Raw genomic sequence first — 24,245 nt, forward strand, 5'->3', positions numbered from 1 at the left:
AAAGTTCCAAAGAGGTTTTAGTGCTCACAAGGTGCAGCCATTATTTAGGGCTTCCCTGCTGGGGTGCTGGGGCGGGTGCTGATCTGTGGGGTTCAGGGCTGTGCTCAGTGCTGAGGAGAGATGTTTTTAAATGTCTACCCCTAAAACCACTCTCCCTGCATGCAAAAGCACCCAGCTGGTGGTATCCTCCAGGACAGCAAATCCAGTTATTTATCTCTATATTCCACTACATATTTATGAAGTAATGAATTGCCCATTAAACTAAGTTTGGGTGTCTGTCTCGCCACAGCCACCCCCTCGGCCACACTCTCAACGGGGAAGGCCGCTGACGTGGGCTGCAGCCTTCCAGCCTCAATTCCCCTCCCTCTGCCACCTCCCCTTCATCCCTCCCTCTCCCGCCCCTCCCACGGTTATTTGGGAGATTAGAGTTCATTAATTAAATCCTGCGCTTAGATCGAACTGTAACATTATTCCAATCACATTTATCTTGCAGGCGGCAGAGGAGATGGCAGCCTCGCTGGAAACGCGCGGGGGAGCTTGAGCCGGCGGCCAGAGACGCACCGTGCGCCGCTCCATCGCCACGCCGCCGCGCCCAGACCCTCCATCTTCCTGCTCAGCCTCCTGGCCCCGGCTCGCCCCTGCCTTGGGGGCCTGGCTTCTCTCTGGGGCTCCTGCTTGCCTCTATCCTCTGGCCCTCCGCGGCTCCCTTGCCCGGTCCCCCTCCCTCGGCACACACGCTGACACGCGCACGCGAACACACACACACTCACATACACTGATACGCCAGCGAGCTGCTGGCCGCTCAATGGACCGATTTCCCCGCTTTTCTTGATCCCAACCCAGCCCGGGATGAGAAATTGCAAAATGGCCCGGGTTGCCAGCGTGCTGGGGCTGGTCATGCTCAGCGTCGCCCTGCTGATTTTATCGCTCATCAGCTACGTGTCCCTGAAAAAGGAGAACATCTTCACCACTCCCAAGTACGCCAACCCGGGGGCGCCCCGAATGTACATGTTCCACGCAGGATTCCGGTGAGTGCGGGCCTCTGAGCGCCCTCAGGTATCTGGTTTATGGGGGCGAGAGGTCGAGGGCGGGGGTTGGTGTTTTGGCTTCTCCGAGACACTTTGGGCAAGATAACTGCGTGGTCCTTGCGTTCCTATCTCTGACTCCCCACCCCCGGCCCCCTAAGCTCCTAAAAGCCGTTGTCCTAATAGTGTTGATTGCATTCTCGTATTCTTCGGCATCCCTTCCCCCATTTCGAAAATTGGGGGAGGGTTTAAGGAGAACGATGGTGGAGGGAGAGGCCTTGCGTGTATTTGCGAGGGAGTATGGAGAGATGGACACGCGGGAGGTGAGTGCCTAACCTGCGCCCTGTCCGCAGACTCCGCGGCTGGGCTCTGGGCTGTCCCGGGCGATTTAATGGCGCAGGCGCCGGACTCCTCTTGCGCTCTCCTCCTTTTCTCTCCCCCACCCCCTACCCCATCAAATGATGCGCGGGTCTATTCTCCTGAAGCCCCTGGGGTATTCTACATCCATCCTTTCCCCCCCGCCGCTGCCATCACCGCCCCCCCCCCCCCCACTTTCCGGGATTTCTGCAGTTCCCCCGCCCTCTGCGGGAAGCGAGCCTCCTAAGAGCCGCCGATCCTCGCTCCAGGTCCAAGCAGGGCGCGAGGCTGGACTGAAAAGGCTCCAGGCAAAGTGAGGCGCGTGAAGAGCCTCTGCCCCTACTGTGACCCCCTAGGAGTTCTCCCAGCAGAGCCTCTGAGGGGCAACTACAAACTACATCCTGTGGTCCAAGCCAGGCCCGAGGTGTGAAACCTAGAAAAGCTCCACCGGGGCAAGGAGTGGAGTTGGCCAGCGGTTTCCGGGAGGTCCCCAGTCAGAGGACAGAGAGTGAAATCAGACAGGCTCGGGAAGGAAGAGGTTAAGGAAGAAGCCACCCCCCTCCTTCCTCTGGGTCTCCAGTTTCCTCTGCCCTTTCTCCAAAAATCAATCCGCGGGGACCGCGGGGGCGGCGCGGGTCTGGCAAGGGGGTGGTGCGGCCGCTGTCCGCGGTGCTGACTCCCCGCTCCTCTCTGCTCATCACCTTCTAGCGGAGCGCGCGGCTCCCGCCCCTGCTCTCCGTGAGACGGCCATTTTATGGTTTCTCCCGCACCCGGAGGGATGGACAATAGAGACGGATTTCCCCAGTTTTCCTTCTTCCTCCCGGGCGTGGGTGGGGAGCAGAAGGTGGGGCAAAAGAGAAAGGGTTCTGGGGCGGGATGTAGCCGGTGCGCGCGTGACAACTGTCCCCCATCACCGCCCGCTCCCAACCGGCTGGACTTTAATGGCTACCTTGACTTCCCCTAGCTGAGGCCAGCACGTTTGTCTGTGTACTCATGCTCCTCTCCAGGTCACAATTTGCGCTGAAGTTTCTAGATCCGTCATTTGTGCCCTTTCCGCATTCTCTGACTCACGAACTCCAAGACAGACCTAAGTGGACATTTAATCGGACAGCGTTTTTACATCAAAGGTAGGATAGGGGGAAAAAGATCCAAGATGTTTTGAATTCTGGAGCTCAAAAAACGAAGTAATACAAAACAAAAACCTACACACACACACACCCGCCCCCAACCTGAGGTGTATTTGCACTGACTTCTTGGACTAACTGCACAAAGTCTAGTTAGTAACCCTTTTACATTTATGTAGTGCCCTCTCATAAAAAGAAAACATCAAGAAGACCAATTTGAATGGAAGAAAAAAATATATTTCCAGTATCCTCCCTAACTTAGGCTTAATTGAGCACCATGATTTACAGTTAACATGTATGACTAATACTGCCAAAGCCATTTAAATTTTTTTTAAAGATTAATTACAAAAAGAACACCCAATGCATTTTTATTCCCCCACTGGAAAAACTTGAAAAAAAAATAAAAAAGTATTGTCTCATTGAAACACAGAAAACACTACACTTCTTCCCTAACAAATTACTAGTGAAAATCTCAGCCCAAATATATACAGGTATTTAAGTATGGTTTTGTTTTTTTAAACTGTTCTCATTGAACTTTAGTAGCTTTTAACATATTGTAAAAGCTACCGAACATTATTCTTAGTTGTCTTGTAGCAGCCTCATTTATACGTGAAGGAATTTGTGTGTATGTGTGCTGGGATTTTTTTCCTCTGTGTTTTGAGGTGAGGGAAGAAGGTTGAAATTTTTTCAAATATACTTATTCTCCCCAATGATTCTGGTCTACTCTTAGCAATCCCAGATAAGTCACTACCCCTTCCTTTTCAGTGGGATTATTATGCTGCTAAATGGAATGTGAGCCATCTAGTGTATTCATTAGGGCTATGAATACTTATTTTACAAATACTTATTTTACCACTCTATTTAGGGTGTGTTTTGGTCACAGAATTTCTAGTTACTGCACTCTTCTACTTTAATCTAATGATGGAATTAAATTCAGCAGATATTCATGGTGTCATGAAAATGTTTACTTGAAAAGCTGACATACATATGATTATGTTAAAAACTTTAAAACACTGTTTAGAAATTAGTCCATGACAATAATTGGGTAATTCTAAAACTCTGAAGGTTTTTTTTAACTTTTATGGTTTTAATCCAATATTAATTTTATATACAATCCAGAAAACTTTCATTGGTACAATACATTATACCTTTTCCCAAAACATATTTCTGACTCAATAAAAATATTATTATGGGAGTTCCCATTGTGGCTCAGCAGTTTTGAACCTGACTGGTATCCATGAGGACATGGATTCGATCCCTGGCCTCACTCAGTGGGTTAAGGATCTGGCATTGCCATGAGCTGTGGTGTAGGTAGCAGATGCAGCTCAGATCTGGCATTGCTGTGGCTGTGGTGTAGGCTGGCAGCTGCAGCTAGGATTCAGCCCCTAGCCTGGGAACTTCCATATGCCGCAGGTGCTGCCTAAAAAGCAAAAAAAAAAAAAAAAAAAAAAAAATCCTTCTGACACTAGACCATATGTTCCAAATAACCAGTTAGAACAATTTCTCAAAACTTTCCTCCTTTCAATCCAGTTATTAAGTGATCTTTAATTAACTTTCCCAGTGTCATTTTGAACTTACTATATCTTTATAACAGTTTGTAAAGAATGATATTAGTAACTTTTGGATTAAAGTTTTCAGTTTATGTTGCTCTTAATTTTGATAAATGAAATAATTAAAAAAAATAAAATTCCAAGTAAAGTAATGATAGGCAAAGCATTTTGTTTCATTCCTGTTATTTTTTAGACAAAAGACACAGGAGAGTCAATGTTATTTCTTAGAGCTGGAGAACCTAGTAGAAGAGTAACCGGTCTCTCTTAAATATTTTAAATAGCCAAGACTAAGAGGAGATGCTTAATTTCACTCAAAGCTCAGCATGAAAGCAGGCAGAATTAGTGCTAAGTATCACCCTTGCCTTGTTGATCTTCTGAATTCTTAGACTATAAACACATTTTTCAGGATTTGCAATAGCTTCTTTTCCTAAGGATTAGGTTTCTCTAACTTGATTTGTGTTTCTATATAATAAAGTAGAAAAATATTCCTGTTTCATTATTCAAAGGACATTAATGAGATTATCATCTCATTTCTATTAAATATTCAACTACTCCCACCGCTATGACCATTTTCATATTTTAATAATAGATAGTATTATACTGACTCATATCTATTTGGCTCTTATTTGGACACTGTTGATATTTGATACTCCTCGAACACTGCAGTCCAATAGCAAACAAGTAATCTCTAGTTACAAACTCCAAGTTACCAATGTTTATGCATTAATGTGAGCTCTTTGGGGCCTGTGTAAATTGTCTTGCTGTATTTTCTGACACAGTTTGGCCTATGCCTCCCCCTTGATCAAATACGCTTTGCAGGTAGAGCAGAAAACCAAAAATCTGGTAGCTGAAACTGTAAGTCGCTACATTTGCAGTCCTCAAAGGATTACACCCAAAATTTGACAGAGAGATTAGCACATGTCTGTAAATTCTGAAGCAGTTCTCCCTTCAAAGACCACAGTTATTATGAATGTATAATCTTTCTTGGATTCAGTGTGCCTATGATTCTTGTCTGAATGAAATGGCAGCATAAGACATAAGATGGAAAACCAATTCTTTTGAATGGGATACATTTAATGAATTTCTTTTTATTTTAGGCAAGAAATTCTTCAGCATGTCGATGTAATAAAAAATTTTTCTTTGACCAAGAATAGTGTTCGGATTGGACAACTGATGCACTATGATTATTCCAGCCATAAATATGTTTTCTCTATTAGCAATAATTTCCGATCACTGCTTCCAGACGTGTCACCCATTGTGAATAAGCATTATAATATTTGTGCTGTGGTTGGAAATAGTGGGATCCTGACAGGGAGCCGGTGTGGACAACAAATAGATAAATCAGATTTTGTTTTCCGTTGCAATTTCGCCCCTACGGAAGCTTTCCAAAGAGATGTTGGAAGGAAAACCAACCTTACCACCTTCAACCCCAGCATCCTGGAAAAATATTACAACAATCTTTTGACCATTCAGGACCGTAACAACTTTTTTCTCAGTTTAAAAAAGCTCGATGGGGCCATTCTTTGGATCCCTGCATTTTTCTTCCATACCTCAGCAACTGTTACCAGGACATTAGTTGACTTTTTTGTTGAACACAGAGGTCAGTTAAAGGTCCAATTGGCTTGGCCTGGAAATATAATGCAACATGTCAACAGGTGTGTATATTTTATTGCCTTTAACTCATACCCTACCAGATGGCAAATCAATACTGTAATCTCTTGGGGGTGGGAGCTATCTGATTAGTTAGTTGTTGTGGTTAGCTTAGTACTTTAGGGCAAACTCTTATATTTTGTAATGAATGAATGACTCATTCTGGGTAACATGTTCAATCTTCTATCCCAGCTGGTAACCACATGGAGGGACTGGTGTTTCATCAGCCTCCCCTCTCTATTTCCTGCCCCCTTCCTTGGTGGTATGCCTAACAAGCAGTCATGGAAATCACCACAAATCAATAATTTTCATTTAATGGACAGCTATGTCCCAATAATGCCAATGACTAAAGTAGACAAATCAAGATTTAAAAAAAAAAAAGCGGCAACTGACTTTAAATGTTCCTTTTTATTTGATATTTGGGTGGTTTTTAGATGTCCAAGATTAGAAAACCACCTAGATAAATCAAAATTGTACAGTCTACTTTTATAATTTTGGATTTGAGTGCCAAAACATGTCGAAAGTATTTTATCAACTCATTGTTGTCCCTTGTAATCAAAAAGATGGAGTAACCAGAAATGCAATATTCTCCTTTAATCTGATGAGTCTTAACTCTGGCTCTATTTTAGAATCATTTGGAGAGATTTAAAAAATACTCTTGTCTGGGCTCTACTTCAAGTGATTCTAGTGTAATTTGTCTGGTGGGGAGGGAGAGGCTCAGATACTCAGTATGTCTTAATAATTCCCCAGATGATTCTAAGAAGCAGTCAGAATTGAGAGACAATAATGCAGGACATTTTATAAAAACAAGATTAATTGCAGAATTTTTTTTCTTTAAATAATCTGAGGAAACTGCCTCAACTCTAATCTCCCCTATGTGAGAAGCCCCAGTGCCTTAACGTACTGTCCAGATAATCTGCAAGTTAGAGTGGATTCTGGGAGCTCTGGTAAACAAAGATTCTAAATATTTTTTTCCCATAGTAGATTATTCACTACTGGTAGTTCTCTAAAGTCTTCCAAATTTAAGATTTGTGTAGTTGATCTCTCATAGAGGGAGGAATCATCATGTGATCAACTGGTATGTATCTAATAGGTAGGGTGATGTCAGAATTCAGTCCAAACTGGAACTTCCACTTTGAAAGAAAAAGGGCATTATTAAGAATTATAACAAAAGATTTAAATCAACTATACTTTAATAGAAAAACAATTTTTAAAGAATTATAACAAAGATAACAGACAAAAACTGGGACACTTCCAGTTTCCTGGGATGTATGGTTACTTTTTTAAGAAGTCATGTAACCCAACTCCTAAGTTTAAAGACAAGTCAGTTCAGGTACAAAGAATGAGTCATCTACCCAACATCACTGCCCAAAATGGGAAGAGCCAGAATTAGAAGCCAGGCCTCCTGCCAACCTGCCCTGTGGTCTTTTGACCTCATCATTTTGCTCCCTCCTTGCTCCATTTAAGTTCAGCTGTACCAAAAGAATTGTCAGAAGTCATTCTAACTCCTTAGGTAAGAATATTAAAAACCTAGGGCGTTCCCATTGTGGCACAGTGAAAATGATTCCGACTAGTATCCATGAGGATGCAGGTTCAATCCCTGGCCTCAATCACTGGGTTAAGGATCCGGCGTTGCTGGCGTTGCTGTGAGCTGTAGTGTAGGTCGCAGATGCAGCTCGGATCCTGTGTTGCTGTGGCTGTGGCGTATGCCAGCAGCTGTAGCTCCAATTTGACCCCTAGCCTGGGAACTTCCATATGCTGCAGGAACTGCCCTAAAAAGAAAAAAAAAAGTTAAAACCTAGACTGAACTTTTAGATTTCAACTAGAAAGGAGAATGTCCCTTGAAGCCTCAGGTAGTGAAGAAGGAGACATATTAGAAACTTCAGGAAGCGGCCTGTGTGGCCCACACTGCCCTCAACCTTTCAGCAGGCCACAGAATCAGCCATGACATCCACTCAGGCTAGAACCGAATGCATTGGTTCAATGAAAACTTGAAAGAAGTGCAGTCCATGGAAACTTGATTCATGAACAGTTTGAATATGCCTGTACAGCCATCATAAACTCACATACATACACTCCACGGCATGCTCAACTCTTTGGCAGCATAGGTAGGAAGGCTTCAAATTACTCTCTAAATATGGAAGGAAGAACAACCATATTTAGATTTTTTTTTTTTTTTTTGTCTTTTTGCCTTTTTGCCTTTTCTTGGGCCGCTCCCGCAGCATATGGAGGTTCCTAGGCTAGGGGTCAAATCGGAGCTGTAGCCGCCGGCCTACACCACAGCAACATGGGATTTGAGCTGCGTCTGCAACCTACACCACAGCTCATGGCAACAGCGGATCCTTAACCCACTGAGCAAGGCCAGGGACCAAACCTGCAACCTCATGGTTCCTAGTTGGATTTGTTAACCACTGCGCCACGACGGGAACTCCTAGAATTTTTTTTTAATTCAGGAAGTTGGAGTTCCCTTCATGGTTCAGCAGTTAATGAACCCAACTAGGATCCATGAAGATGCAGGTTCAATCCCTGCCCTTGCTCAGTGGACTAAAGAGACTCGGCATTGCTGTGAGCATAAGCTATGATGTAGGTCACAGATGTGGCTCGGATCCCAGGTTGCTGTGGCTGTGGCGTAAGCTGGCAGCTATAGCTCTGATTTGATCCCCAGCCTGGGAACCTCCATATGCCGTGGGTGTGACCCTAAAAAGCAAAAAAATTAAAAATAAATAAATAAATAATTAAACAAAATTCAAAAAGTGTGTAAATACTTTTCTTAGGTCCTGGCACACCCGAGAAGGGCTCAGAGCCCCTGGGTAGAAGATAAGAAACAGGGATTATGATTTTTTATAAGAAGGTAGAAAAAAATAAGTCCCCACAATCTTTCCCAACACAAGAAGAAAGATTTAGTCCCCAGGTTTGGGTGAGGAGCTAACAGAGGAGGACCCCTGAGATTAAACAACCTCCTCCCCACTCCCATTGCCTTCTGTGTGGGAGCCTAGTCGTCCCTTTGGTTGGCTTTTGTGGCATCACCACTGAGTCAGAGACACCACTCACAGGACAACCCAAAGGAAGGGACGGCTTCAGACATGTGCTGCCTCTAGAGTAGCACGGGAGCCGTCTGTTATTAATAGCTACTCTGCCTGCCCTCTTGAAATTCCCAATAATTTTTGAAATAAGGGCCCACACTCACTTTGCACTGGATCTCACAAATTATGTAGCTGGCCCTACCCCAAGGTGTTCTGTGGTCTAAAAGACAGACTCAAAGCAAGTACTATTTAGGTTACTTGGTTAAATTCACTTCCCAAACCAGTCATATTGACCCCTCTGGTTGAAACCCTCAGTACTGGCCTCTGAATCCACCTGTACTTATTGTTCCACAGGTACTGGAAAAACAAACATTTGTCACCCAAACGGCTGAGCACAGGTATTCTTATGTACACCCTTGCATCAGCAATATGTGAAGAGATCCACTTGTATGGATTTTGGCCTTTTGGATTTGATCCCAACACAAGGGAAGATCTTCCATACCATTACTATGACAAAAAAGGAACCAAATTTACCACCAAGTGGCAGGAGTCCCACCAGCTGCCTGCTGAGTTTCAGCTGCTATACCGAATGCACGGGGAAGGGCTCACCAAGCTGACTGTGTCTCGCTGTGCCTAAAAACTCCGAACAGAAAGTGCCAAATGGCTGATTTAAAAGTGCCCCAAGTCACACTGAATAGTCAGAATAGAACCCTAGAGAATTTCTTATAAGGACTGTCTGCCATTTAAAAGGAAAGGTGTCTTTTCTCCCTTTTTTGCACTGCTCTTTGAAGGGTCTCAGCAGGACAGACGCTTTGAAGCCACACGATTTTAAACTTGACTGATAAAGGGAACGTTGCATTTGGAACTATGCTGATAATGAAATGGTCTAAAGTATTTTCATGTTTGTATTTTAATAATAAACTGCCTCCCATTTTTTCATGAGGATTAGAGCTGTAGTTTCTGCAGCTTTACTCAGACACAGTCCTCGTAATCCGAGGCCTCTGGCCAGTTTGGGCAGGGTTTCAGTTTTGCCTGGGTGGGATCAGACTCTTCAAAGTGAAAATATAAAAAACTGGTTTGCATATATCATATCTCTCTCTCTCTCTCTCTCTCTCTCTCCTTACCATTCATTCCCCTGGCCCCACCACCGTGAAGTTTGATATTTGCTGGGAATCATACTGAAATACCTTTGCTTGTATATCTTGCATCTGCCCTTGATATGTTCAAGGCTCTGGCTAACTTTGTTGATTCATGACAGACTGAGCCCATCATGATTGATTCCCTTATGATGACTTGGATAAGAAATGCCTCTTAAGGAGTTCTCACCAGTCCATGCAGCCGTTCCCCAGCAGAGTGGTCCCTCTGCGGTGAGTGGCCTATAATGAGCGCATCTTTCACTATCACAGAGAAAGCCCATGTCAGGGGTGGCACCACATCTGTTGACGTAAGTGCTATTGTGGCAGATTATTCTGTTGCCACATCTGCAAGGATATTCCAGCCTGGGTTGAGTGCCTCCCACAATTCTAACCCAAGCACTGGGCTGGGAATTCTCTCAGAATATAGAGGCAAGGAGTCAGCCTAAGAGCCTGGAACATATAGAGGAAAATGAAAAATACTTGGAAGTTGTTACAGATCCCATATCCCCTAAAGTGTTGTGACCATGATCAGGGCCTCTGAACCAGTAGGGTTGAAGCAGAGCAGAAGCTCTGAGGTTGGCCAGGATGGGCCTCCTTGTGAAAAGCGCTGAGGCGAGGTCACTGTGCATATCACTGTGCCATCAGCACTGCTCCAGAACTTCAAGACAAGTTTAGACACTGGTTCTTTATCCACTCTTCTTATTGAAATCAGATCTTTAATTAAGCATTTCAAAAGGAAGAGTCACTGTATAGTGACAAAATTGGGACTAAATAAACCCTTGGAATTGAAGATGTGTAGGCCCGCTACAGAGGAATTGGTGGCCATTCTCTTTTTCATTATTTCAGCCTTAGGAGTAGAAATCACATGACTCCCATCCCCAGCTTTTCACTGAACAGCACTTTGTTCTTCCAGTTTAGCCCAAAGTCTGGCCAAGTTGATGTTAAATTTTAATAAGAGTTTCTTTCCTTTCCAAATGCCAGTCAAGCACATTTATAATACATTTGGGTGGGGGTAGCTTGTTCTTTTCCAGAAATCTCATCTAGATTGCTTGTAATGTTACAAATACTGTTTAAAATAATTGCTGTAGTTCAGTAATCAGCTCACTGCCCCTCCGTGGGAAGGTATCATCCTGCCTAAAATCAAACCAAATACAACAAGACGCAGTCCTTATGCTCATGTTCTGCCTGCTCCTAAAGGGGAGCTATTTATTCTAATTTTTTCCAGAATGCTAATCAGAGCTGCTTACATAGCTCCAGATACTAACCAGTGAAAGAAAAATCACAGAGATTCAAACGTGTTCTTGACCGTGACACATCTTAACAATGTTGTATATGTGGCAATCGTCCAAATAGATGGGGAGAAATGGGAAGAGATGTTTAAAATGGGAGATACTAAAACAGCTCAATACTTGAAATAGTGAGAAGGGGAGATATTAAAAACATTTTAAAATCCAGTGGTATAATTTGATGGGCACCAAAACCACACCATGCTTGTTCCTGCCACATTAAAGAGGAGAGTAGTACGTGGTATAGGTAGCAGAGGAGGCTCGGAGATCCTGTGTTGCTAAAAAGACATAAATAAATAAATAAATCTAAATGCCAAGTTTGGGGATTTTTTTTTTTAATTCAGGGAGATTTTTAAATCTTGCTTCACTCTGAGTTCCATCTTGACCTAGAGTGAGAAGACTTTGTCATCTCCCAACATCATTTCATCTGTCCCTTTCATAAAACCTCAAAATGTTGAGGAAACAGACTTGTCCCCCAGAACTAGAAGGGTTCAGAGATCAGCCTCATCCCCTGTCTCCAGGCAGGGCTTCCTGGGGCTGATCCAAAAAGACCACCATTCCTTCTCCTTTAAAATCTCCAAAGAAAATCCCAAGTCCTCCCATGGTGGCTCACCAAAATTCTCATAATTTATAAATTCCGTGTATACAGCCTATACCCTCTTATTGAAAAATTAGTTCAATGTGTGGGTAAAGGATCTATCCCAGTTTTCAACATGCAGTCAACTGACTCAATACATGGCAGTTTTTAGTATTATTTTTACCGTTAGTTATGCCCTTGACCTACCGTTCCAGCAGAGAGAAAAACAGCCTCTAGCTGATCATACAAAAACTCTTTTCATTTTTAAAGATTGTTTCAAAGATTACGCCTACACAACCACTGTCACAGCCAAAAGAGTTGGTGGGTCCCGTGAGTCCAGATTAGAAAGGCAGTGGTGTAAGTAGCCAGAACTTCCAGGCCTGTGTGGTCAAGAGCAATGGATTGTATCTACAGATACAAACCTCTGGCTTTTGCATTGCTCTTGCTTTCCTGGTTCGAGGTTAAGTGCATCCTTTGTCAGAACTGCTACTCTTTTCAGATACTCATGGCGAAGTCCACCCTCAGCTATTAGAGTCAACTTAAAGCCCCCAAGTCTGTCTACACATGACACCAATACAAATGACCAATACAGTTTCAAAGAAAAAAACCCCACAAACATTTAGCAACCTGCTTAATGCGAGTCTCTCAGTCTGTATCAGTTTGTCTGAATGTCACATGCAGACATGCAGATCCAGGGGAAATGGGGTTCAAGTGTGGCACGAATCTCTCCCACACCCAGGTTTGATGATTAAACATCTATTCTCCTCTGCCTTTGCTTCTGTGTCTTCAGTGTCTTTGACCATTGTACAAGTGCTATGTGTTTAGTAGTGTGTGCCTAGCAGAGCTGATTGTGACCACTGTGCCATCTGTCTGTGTATAACTTTGATGTCAGGCACCTGACCATGCGGCTACCAGCCAGGACATGCAAAGGGAGAGGCTCCCTCTCAGCCTCCTTGTGCCCAGGCCTCCGGTTATCCATAAATGTGGGTGCCAGGAGGAATCTAATTTGGTGAGGAAACTGACGAATGGAAGAGCATTTCTTCTGACTTAGGGCAAAGTACTAATTATTAGACACTTCAGACAGCAAAGAGGTGTTAATTTGAGGCCAATGGTAGCTAGTCCTAATTCTTGACTTTTCAGATGAGAAGTGGGGAAACAGAGGCTAAGTGATTTTCCCAAGATTGCACAGGTAATAAATGGAGAAATTCGGACTCCTCATTTAGTCTTAACAGCATCAAATAAAGATGGGCTCAAAGGAAAAGCGATTTGGTCTGGGGCCCAGAAGGTACAGAAAAGCTATAAAAGAGGAAAAAAGATTCTTCCCGCACCAAAAAAAAAAAAAATTATTTCTCGATGCAAAACAGAAAAGGAGATGCTTGCCTAGGTATACAACAGTCCATTGGTAATAACCTACATCCTCTCCTCCAAATGAGAGGAAATACTCTTAGTAAATCATGATTCTGATAAATCTTGTAAATCACAATTCAATTACTGACAGTTCCCAGTTGACAGCTGGAATACCATCTAATAATCTATTCATCTTAATAAAACCTGATTTTAGTAATAGGTATGCATAGTTTAAAAGGTAAATGCTGAGAATGGTTATGTACTTTTCCATATGTATACCTTTCAGTTGAGGCCTCTTGAAGTAAAAATACATTTGTCAATGCCTTCTATATTGTAATTTCAACAGCATACTTCACATTATTGCATTCAGTTCGATATGCTAAGAAGATGTGCAAATAATAATGAATAATTTGAGCTGGGTCTTCATGTGCAAAGTGACAGACTTAGCGATTTTCTGATAATTCTGGGTCCTTAAATCCTTCCCCTCCCCCCAGTTATTTGACTGTGCCACCCAAAAGTTTCTGTTTAGCCTCTACTTCTCCCTGAATGTGTGGAACTAAGCTTTCGCTTATAAAGAGAGTTGGAGCTGTGTATATGTGGCTGAAGAGCCCAGATATAAGATCATAGGTGCTGGGAACTTAGAGCCCCTGGGCCACCTGATGGACCTGTCTGGGCTCTGTGGCCCAATTAATCAAGGCCACAGGTGAGTCGATATCAAGGACCAAAATAACTAAATATGTCTCTCTCACACTTTGACTGCTTTGCCACATCGATATAACATTTGAGGTAGGAAACATTTTAGAATGTCATTATTGTATTATGCAGTATTTCTTAAAATTTCTTTTTATTGTGATGACTTATTATTGAAGATATATGTATTTGAATAGATGTTTTATCCTCAGTGAAGCTCATTCCCTTGTTGTTGATTACAATGGAGTCAAGGTGAAGAGCTTGCGTGGACTAATTGGCTATGATTTGAGATTACGTGGGCTTAGAGGGTGAGGCCCTGGATTACGCTGCCAATCCACCACCAAACAAAGCTGTAGGACATGAGGAGCTCTTTAAAATATAATTCCTGCTCTCTACCCCAGACCTTTGACTAAGAATGTCCTAGAATAAGTCCAGCTCACAAATATTCCCAGGTGATCCTGATGTGGCCATGATTTGGGAACCAGAAATATATAGTAAAGTTGCTATATATATATAGCATGTTGACCAAAGCAGCTGAATGTTTATCCCTCCTCATGCAGTTAATATCAGATCTATTCCCTGAAGTTATCATGATACATGGTCATATAGACACAGTCTTAGTGATTTAGCCATTCAACTATTTTGGCTAAATTGACCAGTCACGAATTTGTAAGTGAATAGTAACTGGTCAATTTAGTCAGAAAGGATGCAAGCCTGAAGACAGTCAGAGTGGAGACCATGGTTTTAACATACTTTACCCCAAGGCCAGCTCTTTACATTTCAAACTAGGAGACAGATCTCAGGTCACTCATCTTTATAAACAGATAAACTGAGAAACAGGGAAGTTAATTCACTCAGATTCTAGTTGGACATCATTCCCAGAGCCTAAAGTATTCTTAAATGGGTCTGATTTCTCAACTTCAAGGTAATGCCCAAAGTGCAAAGTTCTGGGGGTTAAAATGAAATCATTCAAAAAAGAAAAATCAAGGAGCTAAAATTCTAAGACCAACTAAGTATAAGAGAGATAGTCAGTTGGCATTGGTTGCCTTTTACCAGCCTCTGTTGAATAAGGTGCCACTACCCTAATAAATTTTTGGCCAGGCTCCTTTCCTTAGCTGTGCACATGCAGAGACTTTAATCATCAGAGATACTAAAGATATCCTTTGAATTCCCTTTTGTGGGATTAAGAAACAGCTTTAGCTCTTTGGTGCACTGCTAAATGTTTAACAATTGGCTCTGAAGAATGGTGGAGTCCTGATTTCTAGGACTTGCCAATTTCCATGGTGTAAATACTCTCATCGAAGTTAAGTTCAAACTATGAACTTGTTGTCAACCAGTTAAAAACGTCACAATATCTTTTCATGAGCCACCATGACCTGACTCCAGCACAGCACTGCCTGGACAATTCCTAAGTCAGTGAGTACCAAATAGGAGGAGCTGACAATGGCTTTAAAGGGTCTCTCAAGTGCCCTCTACCACAAAAAGGAATTTCCACTTTGATCAGTTCTAAAGATTTTTAGTATATTTTTGGGTCTTTGAGACTAAGGACCCTAAAGAGTTCAAAATATCTCCTAGCCATGTGACTTCTAGGAACCTCTGAACAAACTCCTCATTACCTTAGAAAATCACTGGCCGTGGCTTGTCTAATTTCTAAAGGTGACCTTCCTGGTAAACATTCTTTAACACAAGGTTAAACCATGTTTGGCTGATCTTTTCTCATAACCTATATATTCCATCGGCTATTTCCCCAGTTGTCTGATTTTCTCTGTCCAGTTACTCCTCAACCTTCCAACACAGCACAAATTCACAAACATCCAGAAATCAGTGCCTGTGGAGAAGCAGAGGAAAGAACAAGACCTCCAATAAGCTTACCTGGACCCATCACACCTGGAGACGCTCCATGGTTCACCAGGGAGGACACTCAGCTAAGCATCATGCCCAGGACTTGGATATACACTCTGTTGGACTTTATTTGCACTCAGAAAATTTGTAATGGGCTAGAAACACCTCTAAATAAGAATACAACCAGGAAAACTGTAAAGGAAGACATTATGTGATGCCTTGCCCTTAGCTAAGCTAGTGTAAGGCTAGACCCTGAAAAAAAATCTACCAGCAAACATTTGGCCACTGCAGTCCCTGGCCATTGAGCACAGCTTTCCTTCTTCCTCACCACTGGCTGTAAGTGAAAGCCCTATTCCCTGAGAGTTTATAAATCAGATACACTAGTGAGCCACAGAACAAGCTTTGTTTGAAAATTAAAGGTTTTCTGATGAAAGTCATTCTTAGGTGAGTTAATGAAAACCTCCAGAAGGCAATGCTGGAAAAAAAATGTACTAAATTCCTCACACACAATAAGTGGTCATAAGTTTTTATTCTGCCTATAAAAAATCAAAATTAAATCATAAAGAACCAAATCTACTTTCCTTGCTATAGTAAAATATTCTACAGGTTCTGTAAAACATTTCTAGACTGTAAATGTTTGAAACTCAACTTGGATATTTTCCCGCTAATGCTCAAAAGTCCAGGGTACACCTCTGTTTTCTGTTCTTATTAATAGTTCTCAAAAGGAGCCTATTTATCTATAATTAATACACTATAATTTATTTTAAATGAGTTAGGTATATGTTAAAATGTTTTTTTTTCTGTATTCAGAACAACTTGCTTATAGCCTGGGCACAAAGTAGGCCTTCATCCTCTGGCTTTTCTGGACACCAAAGAGGTAAGTCCATAGCTGCAAACAGGAGGAATTTAACAGTAGGCTCCATTTTATTACAAACATATTAACAGCAAAACCAGCATTAAGGAACCAGCCCCACACCTTTATTTATCTAGGGAAGTAGGGAAGAAAAATTGGTAGATAATGGGAATGAGGTTTGGTCAACATGTGTAGCTGAAATAAAATCATAAGTATTTGCAAAAAGGAAGGGGAGGTTTCCCTCTGAAATCTAGAATCTAGACCATTTTTTAAGACTTAGAATAATGACAGAAATGCTCTTTAACCACATTTCAAGATCCAGAACTAAGCCCTTACTAGGCAGAAAAGCAGCCTTACAGCCAAGAGCCCTGGGAGAGGTTTATTGATGGAATGAGATTCAAACACCAAGCATCAGCAATTAGCACTGGAGTTCTCCCAAGACTCTGAGCAAAAACACTGAAGTATCACAATGCAGCATCATTTACTCACATAGGACAGTCACCAAGTTCATAGCAGAACTTCACAACTCAAGATATTATCTCGGATCTAGATTCTAGGTGAATATTCTCAATATGAAGATGAGAAAATTGAGGTTCACAAAGTAGGAAGTGACATAACTGCCCAGCTAGTTAAATGGAGCTAGAGGTCTGAGTCTCCCAACCACTGATTCTTCTACACCACACCACGTGGCCTCCATTCTTTAGATGGTAAGTTGACAATCCACTTAAATCAGAAATTAAGACAAAAGAATGTGTGTGATTATCTTCTCTCATTTAACCTACTTGGTTTCACCATTTCATTTTAGCATCATGTTAAAGAATGTTATATCAGTGTAAGATGAGGAACCAAGTTCTTTGTAGAATAACGATGAACCAAAAGATCAAAGAGTAGGAGAACAGTGAATGTAAGTTATTAAAGAAATGAGTAAGAAGCATGTGTCAGGGAAAATAAACACTTCTTATGCTGGTATAACTATGGAGCCCTCCCCCACACAGCGGATGCACTCATTTCAGAAATGCCATTTCATGCGGAGAGACTCACACTGAAGGTCCTACTCCTCTCCAGACAGATGAGAAGACCTCTTGCTCTTTGTAAGATGCTTCAACCCTTAGGACTCAGACTCACATCTCTTGCGAGAGGCAGCCTCAGCAGCTCTTAGAAACAAGCTGCCAGACTGATAAGGCCATGGAGGCCTGAAGGAAGCCAGCATGCTGGACTGAGGAACATGTGCATAATCCCTGCCTTCTTGGTGAACAAGGACGACCATCTTTTTCTTTTGTAGAGATAATCGTGTGTATATTGTGACTGTAGTTTGTGAAGAAAATGCAATGATTTGCTTCGACAGCTCCCCAAATATCCCTGTTAAGTATGAATGTGCCTGCCTCATTGCCTCCTGTGCCAAACACAGTACTGAATGCGTTGTTTTTAAATAAACTGTTTTATCATGCATTAGAAAACACTGCTGGTTGTCTCTGTTCCATTCAGAAGACCTTCACACACAGACACACACACACACACACACACACACACAACACTAACACACTGTATCCAATGAAGAGATTAAATGCATCCTCCTTTTCTTTATTCCCTGTGTTTTGAGGGATTCCCTTTGGAGATTTGTAGGACTCTAGAAAGATGGAGCTTGGCTGTCTACAGCTATGAGCTAGCAACAAATGCTAATCGTGCATAATGTACAACTTTTTCCTAGGTCCTTTAAATGCAAATCATGCAATGGGTCTTAACATTATTAATAACATTATTAATTCATTACTCTTGAATGTTACAGTCACATACACCATTTTATCTCATTAGTAATCAGGTGAGAAAGATGCTTAAGGACTTGGTTTCTGATGCACTATTATTGGAAGAGTTAAAATGAGAACCTGACTCTGGGTCCAGGGCTCTTTCCTTTGCATCTTCACACTATTCCAATCATTCTCCAACCACCTCCTCATTAGCGCCTGCCATCACCCTCCATCACCTTACCCTGTGTTTTTTTCATATTATTCTCTTTCCTCACTTGAAATGATAGTATTTATTTATTTGCTCATTGCTTTTTTTCTCTCTCTCTCACTATATTATAAATTCTAACTTCTGTAAAGCAGGTAATTTTGCCTGTTTTAATCACACTATGCCCCAATGCCTATAAGAGTGTGAGAAACTTAATAGGCTATTAATTGATATTTGTTGGACAAATGGATGGATGGATGGAAGGACACACCAGAGTCTGTGTATCACTTCTACTGTTTTTTTTTGCCCTTCCCATCTTTGTGCCTATAGCACAGACACCAAAGTCCTCACTCTGCTCTGACTCTGCTGCCTCAGATAGGATCATGAATAAGTATTTGTGGACTAACTGAATAGACAGTCCTAGAATTGTTTTTCTCAATATCCATGCTCCAACATTAAGAATGTCTCTACATATTCATGCTCCAAAGCACAGCCTGTTCTTGTGTTTGGCTGATTTTAATTTCAAGCAAAAGGAAAATTGTGTAAGGTAAAAAAAAAAAAAAAAAAACAGTATGATTAGAAAGGACCCCCAACACACACACACACACACACACACACACACACACACACACACACACATACACACACACCTTCAGTTAACAGGGTTGCATCTGGGAGGGCTTGCTGCAGAACTCTTTAACTCAAATCAGAGGTCATTATTGATCACTATATATACACCGTGCAGAATATGAACAGGATTCAAAATGAACAAAATCACAATGCCTATCCTGAAGGAACTTAAAAGTCATCTTGGGAAAACAGTTCAACACATTACAGGGGAACAGCTTTTATCCCGTGCAGCTACAGGGAATGTTTGGGATACAGGTGGCAGATGGAGAGAAACAGAGTAAATGATGGGCCCATTGACTTCCAGTGAAGACAAGAAAAATTTTAGAGACCAGATGTAACACTCTTATCTTTTCTGAAAACTACTTGACAAACTGGTATTTCCATCTCCCAGCCTGCCAACCCATCCCCACCTCTCACAGAGAAGTAGTAAGTTGTTCTAAAATAAAACAAACTCTTCACAAACTTGGGCAAAACATGAAAGCAACACCAAGTTTACTGCAGGCTCTCTTTGCCTGGGGCCAATTAAGATAAATTACGTTTTTAAAGTAGACTTTTTTCCCTAAGAAAATGCATTGCCACTGCTTGATCAAGGCAAAGATTTAAAAAAACCCACTCCTCAAAGGGCCAACTTGACCCGAGGCCCCTGATAGTAAGGAGGTAGGCTTTCTGCCCTGGTTTAAGCGAGAGTTGGGCTCCTTCTCCCGTGGGCCTTCCACAGGGTCCAAAGGCCCAAGATGGCCCATACCAACTTCAACAACTGAGGTGTCCCTCATTTTGAGTGCTATGGATAAGTCAGCTTGACAAATAGGCTGCTCTGAATACTATCTCAAACCACGCAGAATGTCATAGGTGACCAGGAACTTAGAGATTCAGTGAAATCTATGTTCTGGTTTCCAGATGAAGAAACAGAGGCTCTGGAGGGCAAGTGACATATCTAAAGGTATTTTCCTAGTGAGCCACAATTTAAGTATTTTCTATATTTTTCTGGCAGGCAAATGACAAAGTTATTTTTATATCAATTAAGAATTCTCCAATCTAAATGAAAATATTTGAAAGGACAATCTGCTCATTTTAGCTTTAACTTTTTAATGTTATTATAAAAATATTCTTTGACAAAGTATTAGAAAAAAGAGATAAGTAAAAGAATAATTAAAAAAACTAAAAATTTCACCCATTTTTCTGTGTGTTCATTCTAAACCATGCACACTGTTGTGTTTTTTCCTTTTCCCTCCATTTAAAAATATATCGAGAACAGTTCTTCATGTCATTAAATATTCTCTGATAAGATCGCAGAATAGAAGCACTAAAACTTATTTAACCAATTCTCCATTGTTGTTTAAAATTTAGGCTTGGGTTCTTTGCCATTTTTCATTATGTAAACAGTGCTTCAGTGAACATTTTTGTAATTGAATGTCTGAACATCCATGATTGTTTCCTTGTATAAATCCTGTGATATGGATTTTCAAGAGGTATGACAAATTTTTGTAAAAGAAGTCTTCTTCAATGCCAGTCAGAAATGTTTAAGCAGAAGTTCAATAACCAAACTTCTAAACCTTTATTTCAGTAGAAAATTTTAAAAGGCAAAAAGTTGAGGAAGAAAGCATGCCTCATCAAGGTGGATGAGTCCTCAACAGAGAAATAATGCCTATTTATATACTATGCTACAGCACAGAAATAAACTTGTGTTGTGTGCTGCTTAATTCTGTTACTATATTTCTTGTTTAGGAGCTGCAAGAACTTCTCCTCAAGAGAGAAAACCCAGAGTTCCCACTGTGGCTCAGCAGGTTAAGAACCTGACACAGTGTCCATGAGGCGGACACTGTGTGGGTTTGATCACTGGCCTCGCTCAGTGAGCTGAGGATCTGGTGTTGCCTCAAGCTGCAGTACAGGTCACAGATGCAGCTTGGATCGGTGTTGCCATGGCTGAAGCTCCAATTCAACCCCTGGCCTGGGAACTTCTATATGCCAAAGGTGCAGCCATAAAAAGAAAAAGAGACAAAGGAAAAAACCCATCCAATCACAGCCTCATTGCTAATCAAATAAGAAGCACCCAGGACTGTCTGGGAGAGACGGACCTTCAATACAATGATAGATACCTCTTTTCCTTATTCTGAAAGAGTGTTTATTGCTTACTTAATCCTACCAACCTAATAATACTTCCAATCCACACTAAGTCCAAGAAGTCAAAATGAGGAGGTTGAAGTAAACAATCTACCTTGAGGCTACACAAAGCCTATAGATCAATTGTTTTGTTGAACTTTGTAAAATCAATATCTTCACTTCTACAGGAGAGATGTGATTCTAAGCAAATTCAAAATTTGAACATATAGATTTTCAAAGCAGGTATATTATGGGTGGCCAATGAAATAAGTAGAGAATTCCTTACTCCCTATCATTCTCCCTCTCTTAAGTAAATCTGTATTTGCACACACACACACACACACACACACATACACACACTATATATATATATATATATTCACCACTGTTGGTCTTATAGTCTCTGTTACAACTACTTAACTCTGCTGTTGTAACACAAAAGCAGCTACAGATGATACATAAATGAATGATTGCAACTGTGTTCCAATAAAACTTTATTTGCAAAAACAAGCAGCAGCCAGATTTGGCCTGCAGGTTATAGTTTGCTAAATCGTCCTTTAAATAACATGCTCCTTCCTGTATGTAAAATACTTCATATGACAACATTTATTGTATTAGTTTCCTAGGCCTGCCATAATAAACTACAACAAACTTGGTGGCTTAAAGCAACAAAAATTTATTTTATCATAGTTCTGGAAGCCAGAAGTCTGAATTCAAAGTATCAGCAAGGTTGATTCTTCCTGGAAGTTCTCATTGAGAATTGTTTGAATTCTTGCTCCTTGCTTCTGGTGGCTTACCAACATAACTCCAATCTGCCTCCATCCTCACACAGCCTTCTCTGAGTCTGTATGTTTCCCCTTCTCTTTTCCTTTTCCTAATATATGTGTGTGTGTGTGTGTGTGTGTGTGTGTGTGTGTGTGTGTGTGTGTATTTTTTTTTTTTTTGGCTGTGCCCATAGCATGTGGAAGTTCCAAGGCCAGGGATTGAACCCATACCTCAGCAGTGACCAGAGCCACAGCAGTGACCACACCAGATCCTTAACCCAATGAGCTATCAGGGAATCTCCATCCCCTTCTCTTTTCTTTTTTTTAAACAAAATTATAATTGATAAAGGCATATCAAAGTAAATCTGAATTTTACAGAAAATCATCTAATTTTTTTAATATTATCATCTTGGGTTTTCATCTTTTTGCAAATAAACCTGTTAGGAGGTTATCTCTGCAGGTGTGTGTTTTTAACTGTGCCTTATAAAAAGTTTCACGAGTCTTTTGATGGGACCATCCCTTTAATAACATAATTTTAATTTCATTATGTAGCATTTTGACCAAGAACTTTGGTTAAAGTGACTTTAACTTATTATGTTCTTTCTCAATTATACATGTAAAATTAAAATTTTCTACTACAAAGTAAGTTGAATTTTTCCAATACTATTTAAAAAGCTTGTAGAAAACACCTTTCTGTATCAAGACAACTTAAAATACAGAATAATTTCTAAGGTTAGATCTTTCCATTGCATTGGTAGGTATTATGATTTTCAGTGGTTTTTCCCTTCTCTTTTCTTATAAGGACTTGCCCTATAAGAAATTTAGAGTCTTCCCTAATCGAGGATGATCTCATCTCAACATCTGCAATGACCCTTACTACAAATAAGGTTACATTTCAGGTGGACATACCCCTTGGGGGCCACAGTTCAACCCACCACATCTGTTTTCAATATTACCCTATCCACTAAGTACCTCAAGGACCCATAGAGAAGAGCCATAGAGAACTAGAACACGATTCATCGATGCACAGACTCTATGTGCTCCAGGTTCCATTACAACCCTTCAAAGTTAACAAATCCATATTGCAAAAGCTTCATTGGTTGGTTAAAGTTATGCCCTCAAATTATATTTTATAAAGTTTTCTGGTATCGGGAGTTCCCATTGTAACACAGCAGGTTAAGGATACAGCATTGTCTCAGCACAGGTTTGATCCCTAGTCTGGTACAGTGGGTTAAGGGTCAGGCATTGTCCCAGCTGTGGCTCAGATTCGATCCCCGGCCCAGGACTTCCATATGCCTCGGGTACAGCAAAAAAAAAAAAAAAAAAAAAAAAGTTCTCTGGAGCAGTAAATGCATGTGCTTCCAACAGTGGATTCAGAAACAAATCATCACCACCAACATCGACAAATTGTAAAATACATTCCTAGTATACAGGAACTCATTTCCCACACCAAGGAGATGGTCCTTGCCAGAGATATTTGTCTTGGATGAATGAGTTGTCTGGGGTACCCACATCACATTGAGAGAAAAAAAAAACATATGAAGAAAATATGAAAGTTGATCAACCTATGACACAAAGTGATAAGTTCAGAAGAAATGTCTAAAATGTTTCAGGGGACACAGTTGTTCGACACTTAAAGACCAATTTAAAACTCTTTCTCATCTTGCAGCAGATATCACAGATATATAGATATAGATCTAAACAACTTTAGTCACAAACGCTAATACATCTGATTTAGCTTCCAGAAACCTTTGTGACCTAATCAGCAAACAAAACCTTTTGGGAACTAAGGTGGAAATTTTGTTGAAGATATTTTTCTGAGAAATGGAACACAGAAACTATCTTTAACAAAGTGTAGAAGAAAGTAAAGGAGGGTGATTGAATGACTTTAAAAAGAGAAATTTCAGAGTCAAATAGAAAATCAGAAACTGAAATGGCCACAAACATTTGTTTCGTCCAGTTTAGAAGCATTACATCCTTCAAATGGAAGACATGCAAGAAAGTTTTCTGCATTAAAGTATGTCAAGACCAGAATGACTATGTGAAGCCTTCATTCTTAGGAGACAAAATTACATGGAATGTAGAAGCTTAAATGACCTAAATGGTCTTTCTTGTTACTAGCTGAGGATTCCCAGATGGAAGACATCCCCCTACCCCCACATAGATGTTCTAGACCAAGAAGTGATCCTCTCGTGCCAGGGAACACTACACAACTTGTCTATTCTCACTCTTTGGATCCAGCCCTAACTAAGAGATAGGATTCACCATGTAATGAATCCAGCAAACACTAGAGCAGAGAGAACAGATGATGGAAGAGGTAAGTTCAGTGAATCTTTGGTAT

General features: G+C 41.2%; 1 protein-coding gene and 1 long non-coding RNA gene across 11 annotated transcripts in view; one reads left to right on the forward strand and one right to left on the reverse strand.

Annotated features, from left to right (window-relative positions):
• LOC102164252 overlaps positions 1-24,245 on the reverse strand; it is a 238,740-nt gene that overhangs the window by 171,747 nt on the left and 42,748 nt on the right. Inside the window, exon 1 of one of the 9 annotated variants that reach the window (XR_002344445.1) lies at positions 2,332-2,430. The exons of the other annotated variants lie outside the window; for them this stretch is intronic. This is a non-coding gene — a long non-coding RNA (uncharacterized LOC102164252). Of the gene's footprint in view, positions 1-2,331; positions 2,431-24,245 lie in introns of those variants that run through there. 9 annotated transcript variants of the gene reach the window in all.
• On the forward strand, positions 290-17,919 carry ST8SIA3 (ST8 alpha-N-acetyl-neuraminide alpha-2,8-sialyltransferase 3). Of its 2 annotated transcripts, none has more exons than XM_021093623.1 (4): positions 290-1,028; positions 2,390-2,509; positions 5,154-5,711; positions 9,084-17,919. In XM_021093623.1, exons 1-4 carry the CDS (start codon positions 850-852, stop codon positions 9,364-9,366), a joined length of 1,140 nt encoding a protein of 379 aa, XP_020949282.1. In that variant the 5' UTR covers positions 290-849; the 3' UTR covers positions 9,367-17,919. The 2 variants fall into 2 exon arrangements, with proteins under 2 accessions (XP_020949282.1, XP_020949291.1); XM_021093632.1 differs by lacking the exon at positions 290-1,028 and adding an exon at positions 1,048-1,348.

This window comes from Sus scrofa, chromosome 1, assembly GCF_000003025.6.
Source record: "Sus scrofa isolate TJ Tabasco breed Duroc chromosome 1, Sscrofa11.1, whole genome shotgun sequence".
NCBI lineage: Eukaryota > Metazoa > Chordata > Mammalia > Artiodactyla > Suidae > Sus > Sus scrofa.

Bases quoted from the DNA above. Each gene is read 5' to 3' on its own strand.
- ST8SIA3 (XM_021093623.1), top strand. From the start codon at position 850: ATGAGAAATTGCAAAATGGCCCGGGTTGCCAGCGTGCTGGGGCTGGTC. The intron at 1,029-2,389 runs GTGAGTGCGGGC...GCTCCTCTCCAG, and splicing joins ATGTTCCACGCAGGATTCCG to GTCACAATTTGCGCTGAAGT. The intron at 2,510-5,153 runs GTAGGATAGGGG...TTTTTATTTTAG, and splicing joins ACAGCGTTTTTACATCAAAG to GCAAGAAATTCTTCAGCATG.